This window comes from Denticeps clupeoides, chromosome 4 (genome assembly GCF_900700375.1).
Source record: "Denticeps clupeoides chromosome 4, fDenClu1.1, whole genome shotgun sequence".
Lineage (NCBI taxonomy): Eukaryota > Metazoa > Chordata > Actinopteri > Clupeiformes > Denticipitidae > Denticeps > Denticeps clupeoides.
This window is the reverse complement of record NC_041710.1, coordinates 12,342,807-12,365,096: the sequence shown is the minus strand read 5'-3', so window position 1 is coordinate 12,365,096 and position 22,290 is coordinate 12,342,807. Positions and strand designations below refer to the sequence as shown.

Genomic DNA, 22,290 nt, shown 5'->3' with positions numbered 1-22,290 from the left:
GATAATAACATAATTTATGAAAGAATAGCTTAGCCCTGGCAAATTATTTATAAAAAATTTATAAAAGCCTTAAAGTTGCGATTAGCTTCATATTTTGCAGATGCAGGAACGCATATGTGCGCTTTATTGAATTAGAGGCCTAAGGTGACTGTCTCGCCTTAACCAGAGAAGAACTGTTTTCATTTAGCTGCTAACGTAGCGTGCACTGTCCGCTGCTCATAAATTAGTTTATGTGTTTATTCTGTTGTGCCTGCGGGGACCCTCCCCATCATATTATCACAGCCTCTCCAAGGTCACAGAGGTCAAGAGAGACGAACCCCGCAGCCCCTAGCAAAGGATGACAATGCTCCATAATCAGCCATTCCTATGCAAGTGCTTATGGGAAAAAAGCATGAAACAAAACCTTTGCGACACTATCTAGTTATCAACACAGCCCAAGGGCAAGATTCAACTCTCAGCAGCCTATTTGCACAGAAATAAAGGAATAATTTCACTGCTGGTTGCATTCTTAGTGAATATACGGCTTGTTCTGGTGGCATGTTTTATTATTCTTTTGCTTGGCAGAGCAGAGATAAAGGACTTTGCTGTCACTCTCCCTCCTTATTAAACGCATGTGTGCATCCTGCACATCTGTCAGGGGGAATACATGATCAAACACGGCTCTCCCCCTGCGCTCTGCGCTGCACCCTTTAAACCTGGTCCAGCAGAAAGGTCCGTCCCACACTCGTGTCTTCGCTGATGGACGCTGACATTTCTCTGCTGGCCCTGTAATCAGCGTGCCATTCAGAGTTACCGTCTCCGAGGACGTCGTACTCAGAACCACAGGGGGTAGGAAGATGCGTGGAGCCGTTATCTGGGTGGAGGATGGGTCTGGTAATTGTATGCATTTATGAGTGAGGAGATTGCTGTGTGTCTTTGTTCCCATTTCTGTACTGTACAAGTGTCAGTGTAACAGAGTTTAAAGATACAGAATATTCAAACACTTTTGGCCTGATTTTCACAGTTGTAATAGCATGGGAAGTTATTGCTAAAGTAACAGAACAGCCAGCACTTACAGAAATAAAAAAGTAACAAACAAACTCAGTATCCCCTCAGTATATGTATTTCCATTGACCTTCAAATTGTCAGAGTAACCCCTTTTCGGACCGGATTGTGACAATTTGAAGGTCAATGGAAATACACATACTGAGGGGATACTGAGTTAGTTTGTTACATTTTCACTGTTGTCCTGTGTAATGTTCCCTAATCGTTTTCACCTGTGTCAAATGTATAAAGCTGTTCGTTTCTGTTCGCTGTCAGGTCTTTAATGTTATGTTCACCAGTGTCAATGTCTCGGATGTCTCCCCTGTCTTGTGCTTCACCAATTAAACCCTGGTTTCGTGATGTCAGGTGATTGCGCCCTTCATTCCTCGTCTTCTTGTCACTCTTAGTCCTCCTCTTTGTACACCCGCCTCGTCATGCCCGCATGGACATGACACAAATTGTGTAATCAGCTTAAAACTAATTCATATACGCAAAAAAGGAGCACACTCACATATTCTGTTGGACTGCCTTTAGCCTAGACTGCGGCAGGCAATCGCTATTTCACTATTTGATGAACTACCGCAAAGCCACATTTATTTTGCAAAGATTTGTAAAAATTACATTTACACTTATATTTACGGCATTTATCAGACGCCCTTATCCAGAGCACCTTATAACCAGTAGTTTCAGGGACAGTCCCCCTGAAGACACTCAGGGTTAAGTGTCTTGCTCAGGAACACAAAGGTAATTAGTATGTTAGAACATGTGACTTTGTTTTCTCTGAGTGTGTTACCTACTAACCTACTAGGCTACTACTGCTCACATTTACACTGAGATGATTGGACATTCGGACCACTATGCAAAAAAGAATTCTTGTCAGGATTGACGGCACCTGTACAGCCATTAAAAGCCTGGGACTCCGCCCCTCTGCAGAGACGGCATTTTCGTGGACTCTATGTGTGAACTTGACCTGTTCCTGTTAAAGTTTGTTTTGAGTTCTGGCAGTCGCCACACGCCTGCAGGCTCGTTTATGTTCTCCCCTTTATTCACTGTTTTTGCCCACCACGACGCGTTTGAGCGTGAGTGCAGGGTCAGTGCAGGCACCAGCGGGAAGCTCTGTAGGAACGCCTGTGGGGTCGGGAAGACCAGCGTCGAGAAGTGCCGGTATACGACCCTCCCCTCCTGGTTGAACGCTTTCTTCCCGGCGATCCATGGCGCGCGGTGCCATTTGATGACGTCAACAAAACACGGAAGTGGCAACGGAGGTGATGGGCAAGGAACGACACAAAGGGGACGTGCGGAGACAGGGCCCGCACGTACCCGGAAGGATTGGCCCTGATTTATGTGTGCAGGTTGGAGGGTCCGGGGCCACCATGCGGGACCACACCGGGGAGCCAGCCCGAGGGACCGGGACCGCCATGCACGGCCGCCTGCGCTTCCTTCCCCCGTCAACTCCCCATCGTGACAATTCTAAAGAATGTGATTTTCTCAAACATTCCCCATACACCAATATGCTTTGCTCAGTGGCACCTAAGTGGCACCTTGGAGGACCGGGATTTGAACCAGGGGCCACCACTGCCCGATAATGTGACATAATCCCAATTAAAATTTTAGCCATTTGTTATTTAACCCATTTGATGGTTGTACAGTGTGGTAGGGATGTTTCATAAAAAGTTGCTTCAGAAGGAAAGCAACCAAAGAACCCCGTCCACGGACCATGGCCGCCTGTCATTAAAAAACATTTCCCTCAAATCGCCATAATATCAGCAGCATTGAACCTCACACCTTCCTCTCAGATCCAACCCTTTTAACACAGTCTAGCAAAAGCACAAAGCACAATTAAAACACATTGTTTGCAAAGGACAACCAAAGGCGCAGTTCCTAAATGGAAAAAATAATAATTACAGCGGCCCAACACAACTGGGCTCAGCGTGGATGTGGAGACAGAGGCCTTGCAGTCACAGAGATGAAGCGGCCTTGACGGAGCAAAGGCGGCTTTGAGACGCAAGTGACCGAAAGACCTAGATGTCTTCATTAGTGTCTGTCAGAAAGGGATCACGCTGGGGTCTCTCACGCACACAAACCGCACGAGTGACATCCAGCAGCGAGCAGGCAAACAAAAAAAACTCCATTGGTGGGAAAGGGAATGTGAGCAGATGAGAGGGAAAACCGCATGAGCCCCATTATTCTGCAGGTTGTCCGGTATCTCGCCTAACATAAGACTTACATACTGCCAATACCCGAGCTGTTTAAAGCCGGATATTGTTAACAAAGGCCTCTGCAAGGGTCATTACCAGTGGCGGCTAAATACGCTGCAGCCCTCTTTTTTTACGCATCAAATGACCTTTTAATTCCATCCCAAATACCATGATGGAGTACACTGGTCCAGTGAGAAGCCCATCCATCAACTCAGCAACGCCTGAGCTCATACTCCCGAGTAACTAAGTGCTCGTTTATTACAGCATGTTTATAAAGAGGGAGGGGCGGGCCAAACAAACTCCAGAGACGCACGGTGAGTTACGATGGGTGCCTTGGGTGCCACATTCAGCTCCATGCATCTTTGGTGCGGCGCAATAGAGTGAAACAACCAACAGCTGGACAGGACACTCTATTCAGAGAGAGAGCACGAATGAGACAGGAATGGGGGAATAAGATGGCACCCAACCAGCCAGGGTGAAAAAGAAGCTGTGCACAGTTATCTCTCCATCATAATCAGACGCTCGACTCTCATTGTCACTCGTCTGACCCCAGCCAGACCTGTCTGGTCCCCTCAGTCATCCCTCATTAGCCATGCTGGAGCCAAACTGAGGTACCGCATCAGAGAGGAGAGGCCTGATGGAGGACGGGAGAAAACCAAGGAGGGGTAGAATGCAGCCGTGTGTGTGTGTGTGTGTGTGTGGGGGGGGGGGGGGGGGGGGGGCACACAGTAAGGAGCCGACAGCTTGGTGACAGACGGCCGTATTAGTATCTGCCGCGCAATGGAGGCGAAGGCGGAGGAGGTGTCGATGGCTCCTCCTTTGCTTGTTTTCTCATTGTTCTGCTCCGGTCTCTCCTCCTCCTACTCGTCTCCCTCGTCCCCTTCCCTCCACCTCGCCTTCATCAGAATGCTGCCGCTGTCAGTGAAACAAATGTGAATCGCTTGTTCCAATTAGCGTGACTCCTGCTTGGTGCCGAGTCTGGGCTTGTACGTTTTAATGAAGGTGTTTGAGCTCAGACCCCCCTGCCCCCTTCCCCCCACTAACAGGAGGCACAGTTTCTGTCACTCTCGCTCACAACCGTGCGCTAAAAACCCAGACGTCTCACAATTTATCATCCTGGATGGCACAGGACAGGGTGGGGAGATGTCACAGGACAGCAACAAGGGGCTTGGCTAACAAACGGCCGCCATCGCTCGTGGTTTATAGGGTTGTTTGACGAGAGTTTTTTAATGGCGTCTGTCAACCGGGGCGAAATTCATGGGGAACCTTGGCCGCCCAGCGCTCTCACTTGCTCTTGCTCGCACTCGTTCATTCCCTTTCATGCTCGTCTCTCACCCCCCGCATCTGTCAGGGTTTTAAACCCCCCCAGCGCCAGTGAGGTCTCAGCAGCCTTCCTTATGTATTGACAGCATTGACATGATGCACGGTGGGAGCTCACTGTCTGTCCTCATTATTGACAACGTGACAAAAAAACCCAATATTCTTCTTTTCTCCTTTATAGTTTTATGGTTATTTTTTCTCAGTTGGGTCTGTAGATTGTTGGGATGATCGCTTTGCATCACCACAAGTCCTTGCATGGCCGTTGGTGGAGAACTGCTGTGCTTCATTTCAGTAGAGGGCTTTTGGAAGTCAGGTTTTGTGATGGACATAGTGGTGATCACTGTACGGGAGACCCTTCAGTATTTCTCACACAAACACGCTGCATTCACGTTTTCTGCCTGAACACCCTTCAGTCAAAGCTCGCTCCTGTTCACGAGGTTCAAACCACTCCAGTCAGAAACCCAGTGGTGACTCAGTGACTATGCAATTCTGGGAAATCTCGAGCAAGCACTCCAGACCAACAAAAGCCTTACACTGAGAACTGCATTACTGATTCAAGACTGAAAGTAAATTAACTTATTTATCACGTAACTCCCCTGTCTCCTGATTTTTAAATGTTTAACTCTCCAGAGTAATGAAGACTGAGCAAAGCAAGGCTCCATGTTGACACTGGATACCTGTCTGGAGAAGCAATCATTGCATCTGCCATAAAAATGAATGATTTTTCTCTTTTCAGCTTTAACAATGATTAGCTTTTAATTAGCCTGGAAGAGCATTGGAGAGTCAGTGATATACTGTCTCTCAGTGCTAGGCTGGCCTAAAACCAGGTTTTCCTTGTAAAGCCAGAGAAAAGTAAAAAGCTACTGCCATTCATTGCTGTCAGTACAACAAAGCTCTTTTGTGGTATTTTCAGAGCTGTATTTCATGTGTGCAATCCAAAAACCCTGTTGTGATCCTACTGTGTGATCACAGCGAGGTGCGACAGGTTGAATGAATGTCTTTCACACAAACCAATATGAATGCACATGCAGGGGAAGAACGCAAATGGGGTGAGTAAACATTTAATGGAGCCTGGATTTGTTGGGTTATTTGTTGGGTGCTACAGGCAGGTGGGGCAAAAAGAGGATGAAGAGGAGTGCAGGGAGGAAGAGGACATCCTAAACTAGAATCTAATCTATGGTCTGAACAGTCTATAAAAAAACAAAAAAAACAAGCAAAGCCCAAAGTGTTAGACATTTTATGATGAGGCTGCGCTTTGCTCTCTAACATTTTACAGAAGAAATAAATGTCAAATGAACCATATTTTCAAAGGTCCTGATTGAAGACTATGGCATTGACTACAGCAGGACAGGCATTTCAATGAAAGGCATAAAATAACTGAGAGAAAAAATGTAGTACAGCTTCTTATCTCTTGGCTATACATCATTCAGTCTTTAAACACACTAACTAACTGCAAACACAATTAGTTATAAATCAAGATTTATAAACGGTAACATCTGCCATGTTGATCTACTTTAATCTTTGGTTGAGACCAAAAAGCCTGCCTGCAGCAGCATAAATTGTATCTCCATTTTCTCATGCATACTAACGCCACACGGTTGACTAACAGCAGGTAGACTAACATTGGACAAAGTGTTTTACTTACAGGTAATAAGTGTAGGAGTGATAGTGTCTTCTGCCGAGAGGGGTGGTGTAGAATTTAAGCAGTGGAGGGAAGGATGGGATGAGAGGGGAGGGGGGAAAAGGAAAGAAAAAAGTAAAAAATATTAATGTTCTGAATAAAAAGAGTAAAAAATGAACAAAAGCAGACATGGTGGCTAAGATGCAAGTGAGAGAAGTATGTAAGTATGTGTGTGTGTGTGGGCACAGGTGTGTAAGAGGCAGGATTAAGGACTGAAATTAACACCATTACATGTGTGTCACTCTCACTCTTACACACGCACATGCACACACATTCTGGCTTTTAAAGATAAACAGAATTATGCCATTAGAATGCTGTCATCCATAGAATGGAAGACATTTAAAAATCTATAAAAATTCTATAAAACATTTTTATAAAAATCTGTAAAGTGAAATTGAAACTCTTATTTGCATTTACACTGGGGATACAATCATTTCTCAAATGTGTTCTAACAACATATTGAAAATATTGATTCAGTTTTGAAAACACAGCTACTGACAGACAGGCAGACAAAGAAAGAAGACTCTAAATGCAAGGCAGGAACTCAAGACCATCAGTGCTACAGTGGTCTCATACCCCTGGTTAAGTTGTGTTCTTTATCTTCTAATAAATTCAGTTTCGTTCTAAATAATATAGGACCACAATGGAAAAAAATGAAAATCCAACCTTTAATTCAAGTGCATTTATTCAGTGGGAAATCCCACATTAAGAATACTTTTTTTTTTTTTACATCATATCATGTGTGCCACAATTATTAGCACGCCTGACGTTAATATTTTGTACAGCTCCCTTTTGCCAACAAAACAGCACCTTATCATCTCCTATAATGTTTCACAATATGGGAGAATACAGAAACAGGCATCTTCAACCATTCCACAATCTCTCTAAATCATCCAGCAACCTGAGTCCTCTCCCCTGCACTCTCCTCTTCAGCTCACTCCACAGGTTTTCAATCAGGTTGTGGTCTGGGGACTGAGATGGCCATAGGAGGAGCTTGGTTCTCTGTCTGGTGAACCATTTCTGTGTAGATTTGGCCACATGTTAAGGGGGATTATCTTGTTGAAAGACCCAGTGATGACCCATCGTCAGCTTTCGGGCACAGCCCACCAAATTTTGCTTTAAAATAGCATTCATTATGCCATGCACCCTAACAAGGTTCCTCTACAAGAGAAACAGTGATCCTTCCCATTAATTTACAGTGGGCATGAGGTACTTTTCTATATAATGATCTTTTGTGTTCTGCCAGACCCACTTTTCAAAAGCATGGACTCATCTGACCAAAGCACATGGTCCCAGCTGAAGCCCCAGTACCACTTAGTTTTTTTCTGTGCATGCTTCCCGAACAGCTTGTTGGCATTTAGATAGCGAATGATGGATGTTTTAGAGACTTTGTGACCCCAAGATGCTACCATTTGTGGCAATGCTTTAACAGTGAACTTTGGAGATCTTTTAATTTCTCTTAACATCCTGCTCACTGTGTGTGGAGGCTTGTTTGACACTTTTCCAGATGTTTTTAACTTCTTAATGATTTCCCCTGACAGTAGATATTTTCTTGTAGCCATTGCCTGACTTGTAAAGTTTGACACACATCTTCCTTACGTAGTACAAATCCTGGGGAGAGAGTGGACTGTACCAAGAGGGATGGATTAGGGAGGTAAATACTGAAATTCAAATGACTGCATCCAAACTTTTCAAAGCAGACCAGACTGCAGAAGGATGTGCCTATCTTTTTCAATTTTTTATCTAATTCCAGCTCATCGTTCTTCCCCATACACAGTGAGGTAATATCATCTGTGGGCTGCTACTGGCTTCTATAATGCAGGAATTAGTATGTCATACCACGATTTCAATTCACATTTAATACCACAAATTAAACCAAATAGATGGGATGAATTCAATCACACCCTTTCATATGATTAAGGTATATTGAATGAAATTCAATTAAAATGACTATGAATAGTAGTGATTACAGATACCTGCCAATCAGACTTTAGGAATTATTACTGCACACACTTCGAATTCTTCTGATTGGGTTGAAAAAAGCTCTAGGAGTCAATTTTTTATTAATCAAATTCAAGTAACCTACAATCTGTACAGAGAGTAGTTAGTGGCTGATGGGTGAGTAGGAGAATCAACTTATGCTCCTTCCATCCCCAAGGTCACAACAAAATAAAGGACTAAGCATTTGTGTCATATTGTGAATATTGCTGTTCTTAATATGAATTATTGAATTACTTATTCATTCATTTTTGGAGGGCTAAAATAACATTGAATGAAGATGTTAAAGCAAAGCAGGTTGAACTCAATTTTAAAGTAATGCAGTCTGGTAACCTGAATTCACCTCCTGTATACTGGGCCAGTTCAGATTATAAATAATGAAGAAGGAACTGCACTATGGGTTACGCTCTAAAAAAAAATCCTAATATTTTGTAATGTGCTCGAGTGATAAATTACTGTGGAGCCCCATTCTATCTCATTTCTCTCATTCCAGCACCTGTTCTCGGTTTCCACATACTGTGTGTTTGGGGGGTTGTGTTACTGTATCTTTATTTTATTAAGGTCCAGCTTTATTTACATATTACAATCTGGCATAAAAGGGGCATTTAGCATTTTTTTCTATCTTCTCTACTTTCTACCTTAGACACACACATTGGTTTGCAATGTGTATGGTAGAGATGACAGAGAGAATAGGATTATTCCATTAATGTTTAATGAAACTCATCAACATAATTACATTCATCATTCAGCACTTGATAACAGTAAAGATGACTGAGGGTAAATGGGAAAAGTGGGCTTTTATTTTTACAGCAACATGGAATTTTTCTTTAATTGACCATTTTTTACGACTGTCTGTCTGCTCTGTCCTCTAAGCCCATGTTAAAAAATGCCACACCTGTTAAAAGAGTCAGCATAAGTACTAAAATATGCAAAGGTGTAACAGAGTCAATGAGACAAAAAATTTTTTTCCTGTGAAACCAATCTGATTCTTGCATTTGTAGCAGCAGGATTTGGGACAGTGTGATGTAATGTTATGATCTCATTAATCAGCTATGGCACTGCACAGCAAATCAAAACCCACAGTTGACACGATTCACTCTAACAGCTGCCAGATGGCCTATTTAGCATCTGTATTTTTTTCTAAAGGTGAGCCACAATAGACCTGTAACCTGTACAGCTGCACAATGCATGGTGGCTGCTATAAACACAACAAATAATTATTTCTTAATTATAATCATTTTTAAAATGAATTATGTTATTGTGTTTTATTCCCATTCGCCATCCTTCTGATCACTGGTCACCTGCACCAGAGCATCTCATTACACCCCACTAAAAACAAGAAAAACTCCAATCATGGAACCTACCAGCCAAGATTCTAATGCCTACAAACAGGGTCCTATCCCACTCTTTATTTTTTTTTGTGAAGAACTAAATAAATGGCTTTCAAATTCCAAATGGCTACTCGTCTTAATCCTTGACCTGACAATAATCCTAGTCCTTCTCCCCTCCTCAACCATCTCCTTAATTAAAATCAATACACACACTGCTTTAGAATGTATGTTTACATGGCCATCATGGTATTCTTATAAAAGCACTTAGTGTTGCATAATACCTTCAGAATATATTATCATACATAATGGAATAATGTCATGCAGGATTAGTGAAATTATGGCAGGGTAAATATTCAAACAGATGTTTGTGCTGTGTTGAGGTTAAAGGTCCACTAAAAAAGACTACAAAAACTTCAACAACATAATCAGCTACAGGAATTTTCCATTACAGTTCATCCTGCAATTGATATATCTCCACCAGGAGCAGAATTTTAATTTAGTGGCTTTTGTATAGTTAATTATTTAAATTGACTTGAAATTGAAATTAAGTTGAAAATTTACCTTCAGTAGACTTACATCTACTTTTTACAATAAATGTATGTCTGAAACACTCACCGTTTCTTCATGAGGAGCACCACTCCGAGGAAGATGATGACAGAGAGCAGGATCCCGGCTATCACACCTGCGATTTTTACTGTGTGGTCAGTCTGCTTCTCTGGCTCCACCGCATCTGGTTTGTGCGTAGCTGCACCTGTCATCAATTCAAAAGTCATAAAAGAACATCAAAAATATATCAACAACTACACGTACAACATGCAAATGTATTTATTTATATGAATTTTGAAAAGACATAGCCCTAAAAATAGCCTTGAACAGAACAAACGTGACTAATGTAAAACCTTCAGGACACATTGCTTGGCTTACCAACAGTTTCCACACATCAGGCACGGAGCAAAAGCAATATTGGGGATATGTGCGACTGCAGATAACCCCAGCAGAGCCCGTTTCCTGTGGGCTTTACTGGGAAAGCGGCCACAGATAAGGCCCCTCTTCTGACTGAGATTCTCGGGAAGGCCTGTCATCCAGCCACCTGTAAACACGGCTGTCTCCAGGCCTCTCCCACGACAGAATCAGTTTGCCATGACAAATGGTGGAGATACAGAATGCGCCTGAATGAGCCCAAGTCTGCCCTCCCCAGAGAGCCTGTATTCCCCAGAAATCAAACAGTGTATCACAGCGCAGCCAAGCATGGCCACGCCGTTTGCAGGAAACCACAGAGTGTTTATGGATTTAGGCCTATGTTTATTTGACAAGTAGCCTAAACATTTAAAACTTCTCTCTCTCTCTCAGTGTGTGGACTCATGGAATTGTGGAGCATTAGATAACTATGTATTTAGCTGACAAGACTGCAGGGTTCTTTTTTCTTGATGCCTGTCTAACTGTCCCACTTTGCTGACTTTTTTCTCATAACTCACTGAGTTGCTGTCAGTTGATTATGTCAATCTAGGGACAATGAATCCTTATACTTAAGTAATCTTTCAACCAACTAAAGGTGAGTCCTGTCAAGGCAAATGAAACATTATTAAATAGGCTTATTATCAGCAATTAATAAGAAATTATCATTTGTTTGAGCTACTTAAATAAGGCAGAATAAATTTGATTTAAGGTTACTTCACTTAATGAAAGAAAAGCTCAATGTTAAATAAAATCTATGCATATTAAATGTCACATGTCTGGAATAGTCTTAACAAAAAACAGAAGAATCCATTTTATATTATTTTAATGCCCAATCTACTAGACTGAAATACTGCGAAATGTCTGGCTCGGGCTGCCAGCAGATGTTAACTTTTGGTCAGCACCATCTTGCTTTTTGGTAATTAGGCATTAATGACCACTGGGACATTTGTTGTTTTTTTTATTCATTTGGTATATAAATATATATATATCTGTATTTATTTTCTACTGCTTTTATTGTATTTTAAGTGTTAACTTACTTTGTGTTAAATACTTTGGGGAAAATATGAATAAGTAGAACAGACCGTGGTTAGTCATGGTTTTGGAACCTGAAACTGCAAATCACTAACATATCTGGCACAACCTTTGTCAGACCATGAGTGTTCAGGAGATTGTTCATCCTACCTGCACTGAGGTTCTGCATTGACTGGTGAATTTGGCAGGATCATGTCAGACCCTGTCTCATCCTGTTTTCACTGACATCCTGTCAGCTGACTTATGATTACATCAGTCAATATATGGAGTGAGTCAAGCCATACAGTGAGATTACTGCAGAGAGGATGCATGCACACAGCAGGCTGAGAAGACATGTCCCCTCTTTCTCTCTAATGCCATCTCTCACATATATCTGCACTTACACTGTCACAGAGAGAGGAAATGGAGGATGTAGAAAGCACTGAACACACACATTCACTCACACACCAACACAAACACCCACCTGCATGCAGAGAGGGTATGAAGGAATTAGGAGGGACAGGCTGGCAGTGTGTGAGTGTCTGACCTGTTAGCTGACTGTCACCGGCCGCGGGTGCCACACGCAGATATGGAGTTGTGAGCTGAGTCAGCAAAATAGCAGCTGAGCAGGAGAAAGAGTGAGAGTAAGAGAGAGAAAGAGAGTGAGAGATAGAGAGAGAGGAGGAGGGCCAATATGATTGTGAGTAAATGGCAGATTGAGCAAAAGATGGTGTAATTGAGATAAAGATGGGAAAGAATGTGTTTGTGCAGAACAGATGGATGAAGAAAAGGAAAACAGCATGAGATAGATAGAGAGAGAGAGAGAGAGAGAGAAAGAGAGAGAGCGAGAGAGAAAGAGAGAGAGGGGCAGGAATGATGCTTGGTTACTTTCACATAGTAAAAAAGGATCCTATATTTTACACTAGACGTACTATTTTCAAACTGGTGTGAGATTGAGATTAATTCATAAAACATAAACACATCCTCAAGGTTTAAATAAGTAAATAAAACAAGAGAAAACTTTAACTTGAAGAAATTTCTTTCTTGTTTTATCTATTTATGTAAATCGTATTGACCTTACACTAGTGATGGAGTATGTAATGCCTGTTTGAAAATAGTGCTCTAGGCAGAGTAAACAAATGTATGACTTTATGATGTACAAGTTAATCACATTTAGAATAAAAAAGCAAGCAATTATCTGGTCAGTTGGCTGCAAGCCTCTAATATGAGCATTTATAGGAGTTATAAGATGTCAGAATAGCTTCTACTGTAAAATAAGGGGTTTCTCTAGTGATGGGAATGAGGATGTCTTTCCTACCTTTGGTGGCGACTCTCACACAGTCTATTTTAGTCTCCTGTGTTGGAGAAGGAAAAGGAGGAAAATGAGAAAATTAGGCGTTGGCACTATTAAACATGCTCATGCCACCTACTCACCCAGGAATATGCACACACACACACACAAAGACCTGGCAACTCTGCCCTCTGGCCATACCCAGACTATACAGCTGCCACTCTTATAACCAAACCCGCCTAGGCAAATCAGAACAAGAGAACACAGAGGTGACAAATGAAATTAAAAACAAGACGCCACAGCAGCCAAAAAGATATGATAGATAGCTGGGAGATATGGAGCCTGTGATCCTTGTGACCCTGAAAGATATTAAAGAAGCAGCAACACTTCCACTGTGATTCTGTAATATTCCTCTCTGGAACTCACCTAGGTCTACAAATGGTGGATAGGTTTTAAATGAATTTCACTGAGGTGTGAGGTTCCTTTTCTGAGCCCCACATCCCAGCAGATAATTTTTTAAGGCAGTCTCTTACTATCTTGCTATTCATGTGTGTTTTTGGTCCATACCTGTGCCATGAAAAGCAACTTTCAGGTAAAAGTTAAACTGAGCTGTAAGAAGTGCTGACTCCTAGTGGACAAAAACCTTGACCCCACTGTCAATGAGAATCAAATAGCACCCAAACCTAGTGCAATCGTTCTATTTAAAAAAGAGCTCCTGGGATGAAAAAGCATCAATATGGAGCCTGATCCAAGAAAATTCTACATGTTTACTATTGTCATCATCCCATAAATGATCTATTCAATTTGATTATACTATCATGAACAAGCTCAACCAATACCAACTTGCAGTTGCTGTAAATCATGATTTTTTTCAATTCAATGACAAATCAGTGAAAAAGTGGATGAGAAAGTGCCACAGAATCAGATCCCTAGTTCCCAAACAAGAGTTTGACAAAAACAAATAATATTAAACAGACCATATACACTGCCATGGAAACAGTACTGTCTTGCTCTGTTGCTCTGTCACACTGCAAAAAAAAATGCTCAGGAGCATTTTCAGGATCAAGATAAAGTATTCAGTGTGTTAAAGTGTGGGATTTGTTGGAAAAACAAGTCATGTCCATGTAGGCACCTCCTCACAACTAAGCCTCAATGATGGTTTAAAGGCACCACCGGACACAACTGGAGGTTCAAAATTCAATGATATGCCTTAAATATACAGGTAGTGTAAAAACATAGTAAATAAACTGTCAATTAATGTCATTGTCTATTCTCTGTAAAATTGGTCCCATAGAAAGACAAGATAAACTGTTTAAAACAAAATTCATTCGCCCCTCAGAGCAAACATTACAATGAACTATAAATCCACTTTTTACAGTCTAAAAAGTTGCTCATGTGTGCTAGTGTATGAACTGTAAATGTGCGTTTAGTGCTGTCTGTCTGGTACATTTACTAAGGTACGGCCCATTTGAAACGCAGTACAGAGATGTTTTAATGACTTCTTCAGCCTGAAAGGGCCCTGGAAGCTCCAGCTCAATAAGAGCCTTTCCACAATTCATCAGCCCAACTGAAAAACAGAAATTCTGTATCAATTAAAGCACCAATTAAGCCCGGATGGTACGAAATGCTTTGATTGTGGGCTTTTAATGCAGCACAAGGCCTGTCACTTCTGTCATTCTTAACACCGACTTTTCTCTTAAAAGCGTATGAATGAGAGCGAGAGAGCAAGAGTAAAATGAAAGAACGTAAAAGACATTAAGGCCAGGAAGTGAGTTTAAAATCCCAGAGATGTTTTCTCCTTTGAACTTCGCAGTCAGAGTGCTACTGCATTGTCATTCAAGCCAAAAGTCTCCAGAGTTGCAGTTAATGGCTTAAGTGGAACCCCCAACACCCCCTTGCTGCCCCTGTAGAGGGTGTTTAAATTGTGCCGGAGCAGCTCCCTGTTATTCAGTCAGGCTGAGAGGTGGACTGTACTCCTGTCACCCTCCGGTGGGAGAAGATTACTGGTTATTCTCATTCACCGCCACATCCAGCGTTCTTCAGCCCCCCGGCCTGGCCTCTCCAGCCCTCCCGTGGACAGACAGACGAGAGCCTCTTCAGGACAGACATGATCACTCTCTCGTCTCCTGCGCTCCTTCTTCTTTCTTTATTCCCCATCGCTTGTCGTTCAGGACCCATCTGCCTTCCTTTCCACCCTCTTGCCCCACAATCCTCCTCCCTTCTCTATCCATTCTTTTTTCCTCTCCTCATTCCTTTCACGTGCCAGTCCATCCCCCTTCTCCCCCACTACTGCTGCATGCTACTATACTCCTTCTTGTCATTCAGGGCAGCATTGCTCTGACTTCAGATAAGTGTGAGTTACTCCAGCATCATGCCAATTAGTCTCACTCAACTGCACCCAGGGTTTGTGAGTGGAAAGAATCAGATGCTTGCATTATCTTAAGTCAAAGCATGGCATGGACTTCACATCTCCTCAGGACCTAAATAAATAAATAAAACGAACCCAAATGTAGACGCAAACATCCCATGGCACACACCCAGGTCTCAGAACACACATTGTGCGAGGCAACTTCCATTAAATCTTGTGGTCTATTTTCAGGTCTGTTTGGAGGACTGCGGGTCACATTGCCTCAATTTCAGTCCAGCGGCTGTGCCTGACATTTGTGGTCTGCAAGTACGTTTATAAAAATATCTGCAATCTAGCTGTGCTAGAAGTATACGCATCTCTTATCTGTACCAGATAAACAAGTTGTTCCATGGAGAGGTTAATATGTACACACTGGTATGGATGATGATTGGTCAAAATATGTTTGATTAAATCTATAAAATCCATTAAGAGGACAGACAAGGATCTACATTCTGAAGAGCAGAAAAAAACACAGCGGTTTCTCATCTTCAATCATTCAAATTTTTCTGTTACAAGGCAAATCAGCTGCATCTGTCAACATAAAAAAAATCTGCTGTGTCCTTCACGTCCAAATGGACAACTTCATCTTTCATTTTATACTGTGGGTTGTGTCTTGAGCGTCTCATTTGAGGTAATGGGATATGCAGACATTGAGAACCATGTTCAAATAAATAAAAGACCTCATGGGAAATTGAAATGACTTTCTACATAACAAAGAACTTTCGAATTCAAACGCATAAAAAATTGGTGATGTTCTCTAGACAATACCCACCCCATTAGCGGTGCTGACGGCCTGGTAGTAGATGCTGTAGCTCTTGTGGGGTAGCAGCGGGGCGTTCCAGTAGCCGCTGTAGGTGCGGTTGTCCCCCACGGTAAAAGGCTGGGGGGTCTGGATGCTGGAGAAGGGGAACTCGGCGGTGAAATAGTACTGTGACCCCAGTACGCTGGCATTGTGGAAGTGTATGGGCACTGGGTAACAGCGCAGAATTTCAGCACCACGAGAACGTCGAGGCCTCTCCTCCTCGACGACCACCTGATAGACACTGAAAAAGAAAATCACCAAGAGTACAGGCATTAGGTATATATCCTTGTCCTCTTCATGCTAGTCCTGATGTGAGATTTGCACCATCAAAATCATCAAAAGCTTCCAGCTCATATTAGACCTCAGATTTGATATCAAACTATGTCTCTTTAAGGTCTCACTAATATACTCCTGATAACTAACTACTAGGTGTATAAACAAAAATAGTTGCAGTAAATATTTGGTATGGGTGCAGAATGTCACATAAATATTCAGTTAAACAATGACACAATGTACACATCTGTGTAGTAAATAGTAATTCCCTGCTTTAATGATTGGCTGACAGTTATCATGGATAATCATAAGTCATTTTATCAATGTTCATGAACAGAAGAGCTAGAAATTCATTTTGGGAGTCCTAGAACCATCAGTATCTAACTGATGTGACTGAATGTAAGGGTTAGGGTTAGGGTTAATGACAACTGGGTTCCTTACTACCTGTCTTGACAAGCAATTTATTAAATAGTTTTTTATAGATATGTTTGATTTTATAGATATGTTTGATTTTATGCTTTTCTGAAAAGCATAAAATCTTATGGACATGACAAAAGAGTGAGGTCACCGCCCACCCAAAGGTTTTATGCTAAGAAGCTAACTCATAACTGAAGGGTTGTGGGTTTTAGATCCCGAACCCCCCATGTGTCATGGCTTATGATAAATTGTTTCCATTACATTTCTTTTTCCTTGCATCTGTAAAACTTTATATCTGTTATGAAGCTCTTGTGCTCTTATATAAGTGTTATATACACAGACAACATCAACTGAAGAACTGGGCTTTCTTCCTCTCTTTCCTTAAGATGACCTCTGCCTGTACACGGACCCGGCCGGCTGTGTTTGCTATTTAATAATTGAAAGACTTTTAAAGGTCAGACCTATCCTTTCATTTCCTCTCCCTCCGTCTTCCTGTGAGGAGAGAGATACGCTCTGCATGTTTTGGGAATGTATTTGGCCTTGTATGAAAAGAATGGTGAGCCTCGCACTCTGCCCTTCAAACAGACAACAGAAGCCCTATCTCATGCATCCTGCCATCTTGCCCACTTACACACACATACGTATCAAATATAGACGACCATAACAACCCATCTGGCTTCTTGGCAAACAAACACACACACACGCATGGCCTGGTTCTTTCAATCTGAAGCAGGAACACGTCTTGACTAATGCTGATCTGACCTTTGGACTTGCTAATCTGTGGTAACTTCTGGGTTTGTCTGCATGGCTGGGAAAAGGTTATCGTTGAATATAAAGTGGGGAGGTATATAAATGCAAGGAGCTTAATGAGATGGGAGGGGTCCCGTGGCTCTCTGCCTGAACTCTCCGGCCTTTGCCGCCGTGGTTTGCTCTCATTATGAAGAATCTGTTGAGTGGAGATCTGGGTTCTCTCACCATGCAACCCCTTCTGTTGGGTTTAAATGAGATTCACTGCAGTATGGTAATGACTTAATGACTTTAGTCTGTTATGGTTTTGTTTGTTTTGCTGTATAAAGATGAGATGCCCACACAACACACACACACACACACACACACAGAAATCTGTCCATGGCTGTGTAAAAAACACACAGATATTAGTATTTACACTTCAGACTCAAGTCCCTTATGAAGCGTCACACCATTCAAACTTCACACTTCCAACCAAAAGGGATTTCTCATAAAACAGGACCCCTCCATGCATTCCAAGCTCTGTGGTACGCAGAGTATATTTCTGTACATATTCATGCATGTGTTCATAAGCCACACAGGAAACAAGGGAATCACACAGTACAAGTTAGACATAATCTGTTGCTCTGGTAACCAAATCCTTCTTTTTCCCTGTTTTTTCCATGTTTATCTGATTGGTCCCTTCATATGCAACATATCATCATATCATGCCCCTGATGACAACCAGTAGGTTGGGAGGGGTCTTTGGAGTAAACAGGGAGATGAAGTAAGGCTCAATCTGACACAAAGAAGACTCCCAGCAGAAGCCTCTATTGTTCCTTCAGGCAAGACAGACACTGCCGGTGGCTACACAGGCCTCTGTAAGACTGCAGACGCACCAAGGAGATGGGTGCTAGATGCTCCATGCCCCCACTGCTCAGGGTGACCTCTGAACTTCATGCCAGTTCATGTGTTTAAATCTTCTAGGGAAATTAATTATTGGATTTTGTAAGAATGTTGCTCATGTTGTTGTTGTGTGCTAAGGATGTTGGTGCTGATATGTTTGTGGATCTTGCTCAGAAGAGGAAGCAGAATCGTTGGATTAAAAAAAAAATCTGTTAAAAATTCTAAAAGTGTGTAGTGTGGGCGTCTTTCATTTATCTCTATCCAGTGGTTAGTATGAAAAGGTTATATTTCTCTCTTTATTTCTTACTTCAGAGAGAGAGAGAAAGATTTGTAAGTCTTTTTTAACATGTTCACACAACAAAACTTCTGAAGAGAGTTAAACACAGAAAATATATTTAAAATATTCATGCTTCACAACTATAAGCCTGATGTGAATTTAATGACCCATCCTTACCTTAATTGTAGGAGTTTATTTGATGCTGTTCATTTGACTGCAATTAATTTGGGGTAATTATTTGTTTTGGGCTTCTTATCCTTTTGGTGAACTTTGATGACACACACACACACACACACACACACACACACACACACACACACACACTCCATGCTGTGTTCCACTCATTTGCCACTCTACGCCACCTCAGTCATTTAGCCATCAGTGTGGCACAGAGCAAAAGAAAAACAAGAACAACAAAGCCACAACAAGTAAACACAAAGCCTTTAAGAAACAGCAGTCGTCACTCAGATCCAGCAGCAGGCAACACACTGGCAACCATGTTATCGGCCTTTAACAACAAACATATTTGGTGTGGGATTCCTGCCACTGTGGGTGGAATAATGCTGCAAACCATTACAAACCACTGCAAAATATACACGTTTTAAAACAAATTTTAAGTGTTCTTATATTTATTCAATTGTAATATATTAGAAACCATAGGAGTTGGAATAGGAATTGTATTCTTTAGTATGAACAATTGCTGTTCATGCGCTGTAATTTGTCTTGATACCCATATATGCATGTACACAACGGTACTAGGCAGTCTGCACATGGTCCACGGTTCTTTCTCTGGACTCTTTGAATAACAACATAACGACAAGAGATAACGTGCCTCTCATTTACAAATACGTAATGTGTAACTGTCATGGTACCAATTTGCCACCAGCTGAATTATTGGTCTGATAAGATCTGTGTTATAACAGGTCGAAGAGAAAAGTACACAACAAACAAGAAAATTTCCACCTGTCACAGCACCATTGGACATGCATAAGTCAATAAATTGATTTCTCTATCTTGCATGGGACAAAGACAGAAGTCTGAATAAATTGGCAAGTTGAGCTATAAACTCAAATGTGAATGTAAAAGCAGTGACTGTTACATTAATCCTGTCAACATCCATCTAAGCAAAACATATAAAATGAGCCCTGTTCTCTAGTAGCAAATTGAGAATTAGAAATTCTCTGACGAGTGTGAGTAGCTTGGGAAGAAGGCCCCCTGCCCTCTCCTCTCTCCTCTGCATCCAGCACGCTGCGCAGCACGGCAGAGCGGAATACATTAGCCTGCACTCACCTCCCCGCCAGCCCATTATGAGTCCCAGAGGTCAGATAACAAATTGATTAAAATCCGCAACTGCTGTGATCTCTGACACGTCTATCACTAAAGCCCACCTGAGAGAGAGAGAGACAGAGGATGGTGCAGAATATGAAGAAATAGAGAGGAGGCCTGGTTTTTAGATGATGAAGTAGAAAATGTGTGGTCTGAGATGGAAGATTCGCACTCCAAGTCTGTCAGACTTGCTCATAGCCAACTGACATCAATTAGGTGTCTCACACATTTGATGAAGCTGCCCACTTGCCAGGATGCCATGGCAACCCATTTGGCCGGACGGCCGCAAGGACGGGTCTAAGATCATGGTGCGTAACCCTGAGATGGAGGGAGGAGGACGGATGAATGCTGAGGAACATGACCGCTAAGTAATGTGAACATGTTCCTCTCCATGCATTGACTTTCCCTCTCCGTCCCTCTCCCCCTCTCTTCACCTCTGCCCTCTTCACTCGGATGAACCAACCCAACCTGCATACCATCAAGCCACTGTTCATCAGCCAGATTTTAAACAATCTCTCTCTCCCACACAAACACACGCCTCCTGAGCCAGCGTCCTCTGCCATTTTGCCATGCCTCTCTTTGCTCCACTCCCTCTATCTTTTTATCTGTCCCAGGTGCGCCATAAAGCCCAGGGTGGGGTGACGGAGGGTGAGATTGCACACGGTAATATAAACTGCCAGGTGGTGGGCCTGAAGGGGTGCAGGGTTTAAAGACCATCTGTGTCACCCACGTCCATCACGACCACATGAAATAAAGAGCTTTTGCAACCAAAACCGATCTTCTATTGGATTGGACAGCACAGACTGGCTTGTTCTCCACATGAGCCTTGGCCACACCGGATCACCGGTGTCTGATAATCACTGTTATTCTCCTGTCAGTGCTCATAATGTTATGGATAATTGGTGTAGGCTGTCAGCATAGTAAATTTAAGAGTTTCTTAGTAGCCTTATTTGCCCCAATGAACAAAATAACAATTCCAATATGATCTGAGAATGTAAGAAACACAGAGAAATTTGACTTTAATGTACTGTTACAAATTAGTTAAATGATTAATGATCTAGAAACCAGGCAAAACTAAAACACATTTGGAGACACCTGAAGGCTATTTGTTGTGACTTCTAGTATAAGAGTATGCAGAGTGAGTATGTGTATTCACAATAGGTGCTGTCACAGGTGTCTTAGCAACATTTAGATCTCCGTTCTGCAGAGCGTCTGTTCACAGCCCTGCTCTCTCATATGCATGTACGCTGTTGTGAATGCGCATATCTCTGCATTAACACCAACCCCCTGCTGGTAGCTGAAGGCAAAGGTGATCACAGTGAGGTGAAAAACGAAGGCGGGAGAAAAATGAAATGTATTAGAGCGGCTGAGTGGTGTGAATGATAAAGCGAGCATGCCGAATGCTCCTTCGCCATGCAGAGCTTGTAAAACGTTTATTTTGGTGCTTGGAGTGAGGAGGCGAATCCTGGCTGCTAACGAGGGACATTTCAAACCTTACTCTAAGGCGACATGACTGACAGACAGATCGCTAATCCTCTTAGAGTCAAAGTTACGGTTTATTCTCCCCCTCTGGTCAAAAGTGTTCCGAGCCATGCGTGCCATCCGCAGAGATTAGCTGTCAAATCAAACGTTAGCATTAAGAAGGAATATTTATATTAGAAATGACTCAAATATGCTAAATTCTGTGCCGTACCCCGTTCTTGATGAAGATGCTAAGTGGATAAAGCTGTGGTTAGCATTTCAGGAAATCTTTCTGGTGATGTTAGTGAAACTGTCTTTCTAGCAAGTACTTCTTTCTTGCATTTACTAACAAACAAATACAGACTTTAATGAAAATGGTTTGACAAACAGGCTAACGTCATCATTGTTTTCCACCCATCGAATGCATACCCAATGAATAACATCTGTTGTGTCAAATTTATGAATCTGTGATGATATTTATCCAGCCAAATTCAATCATTGAGGTCTTCAATTTATGCTAATATTCTGTTTACTTTCTGCCGGCAGTTCCATTTAAACTCATTCATCTGGACTCTTTCTGCTGCTTATGATTGAACTGAGCTGGTGCATCTATTTATCACATGTTTAAACACCTGGAATGCTGACCCAGCTTCTAAAACATGAGTCAGCATGGGCACCGCACAGAAGGTGACATTTTTGGCCCAGGAGCCTTATGTGTGTCATGTCCACATGCTGGAGTTTCTCTTGGAAAGTCAGACCATAGAATCCAGAAACTTCTTCAAAAGAGAGAAGCGGGAAAACAGCTTCAAAGGGACAGCGTTTCATCACCGTCTCCTTCTGTTGCTCCTGAATTATATTCCTCCACAACTTTTTCTATTCCTTATT

The 22,290-nt window shown here is 42.2% G+C and overlaps 1 protein-coding gene across 12 annotated transcripts in view; it reads right to left on the bottom strand.

Annotated features, from left to right (window-relative positions):
• LOC114788011 (receptor-type tyrosine-protein phosphatase mu) overlaps window positions 1-22,290 on the bottom strand; it is a 166,949-nt gene that overhangs the window by 36,977 nt on the left and 107,682 nt on the right. For 6 of the 12 annotated variants that reach the window (XM_028976076.1, XM_028976079.1, XM_028976080.1 and 3 more), the window contains 5 exons: window positions 15,990-16,260; window positions 12,838-12,874; window positions 12,067-12,141; window positions 10,167-10,302; window positions 6,187-6,216 (listed from right to left, as the gene is read on the bottom strand). In XM_028976076.1, the coding sequence (XP_028831909.1) occupies window positions 6,187-6,216; window positions 10,167-10,302; window positions 12,067-12,141; window positions 12,838-12,874; window positions 15,990-16,260 (549 nt within the window). The remainder of the gene's footprint in view (window positions 1-6,186; window positions 6,217-10,166; window positions 10,303-12,066; window positions 12,142-12,837; window positions 12,875-15,989; window positions 16,261-22,290) is intronic. The other 6 variants (XM_028976082.1, XM_028976083.1, XM_028976086.1 and 3 more) reach the window with 1 other exon arrangement.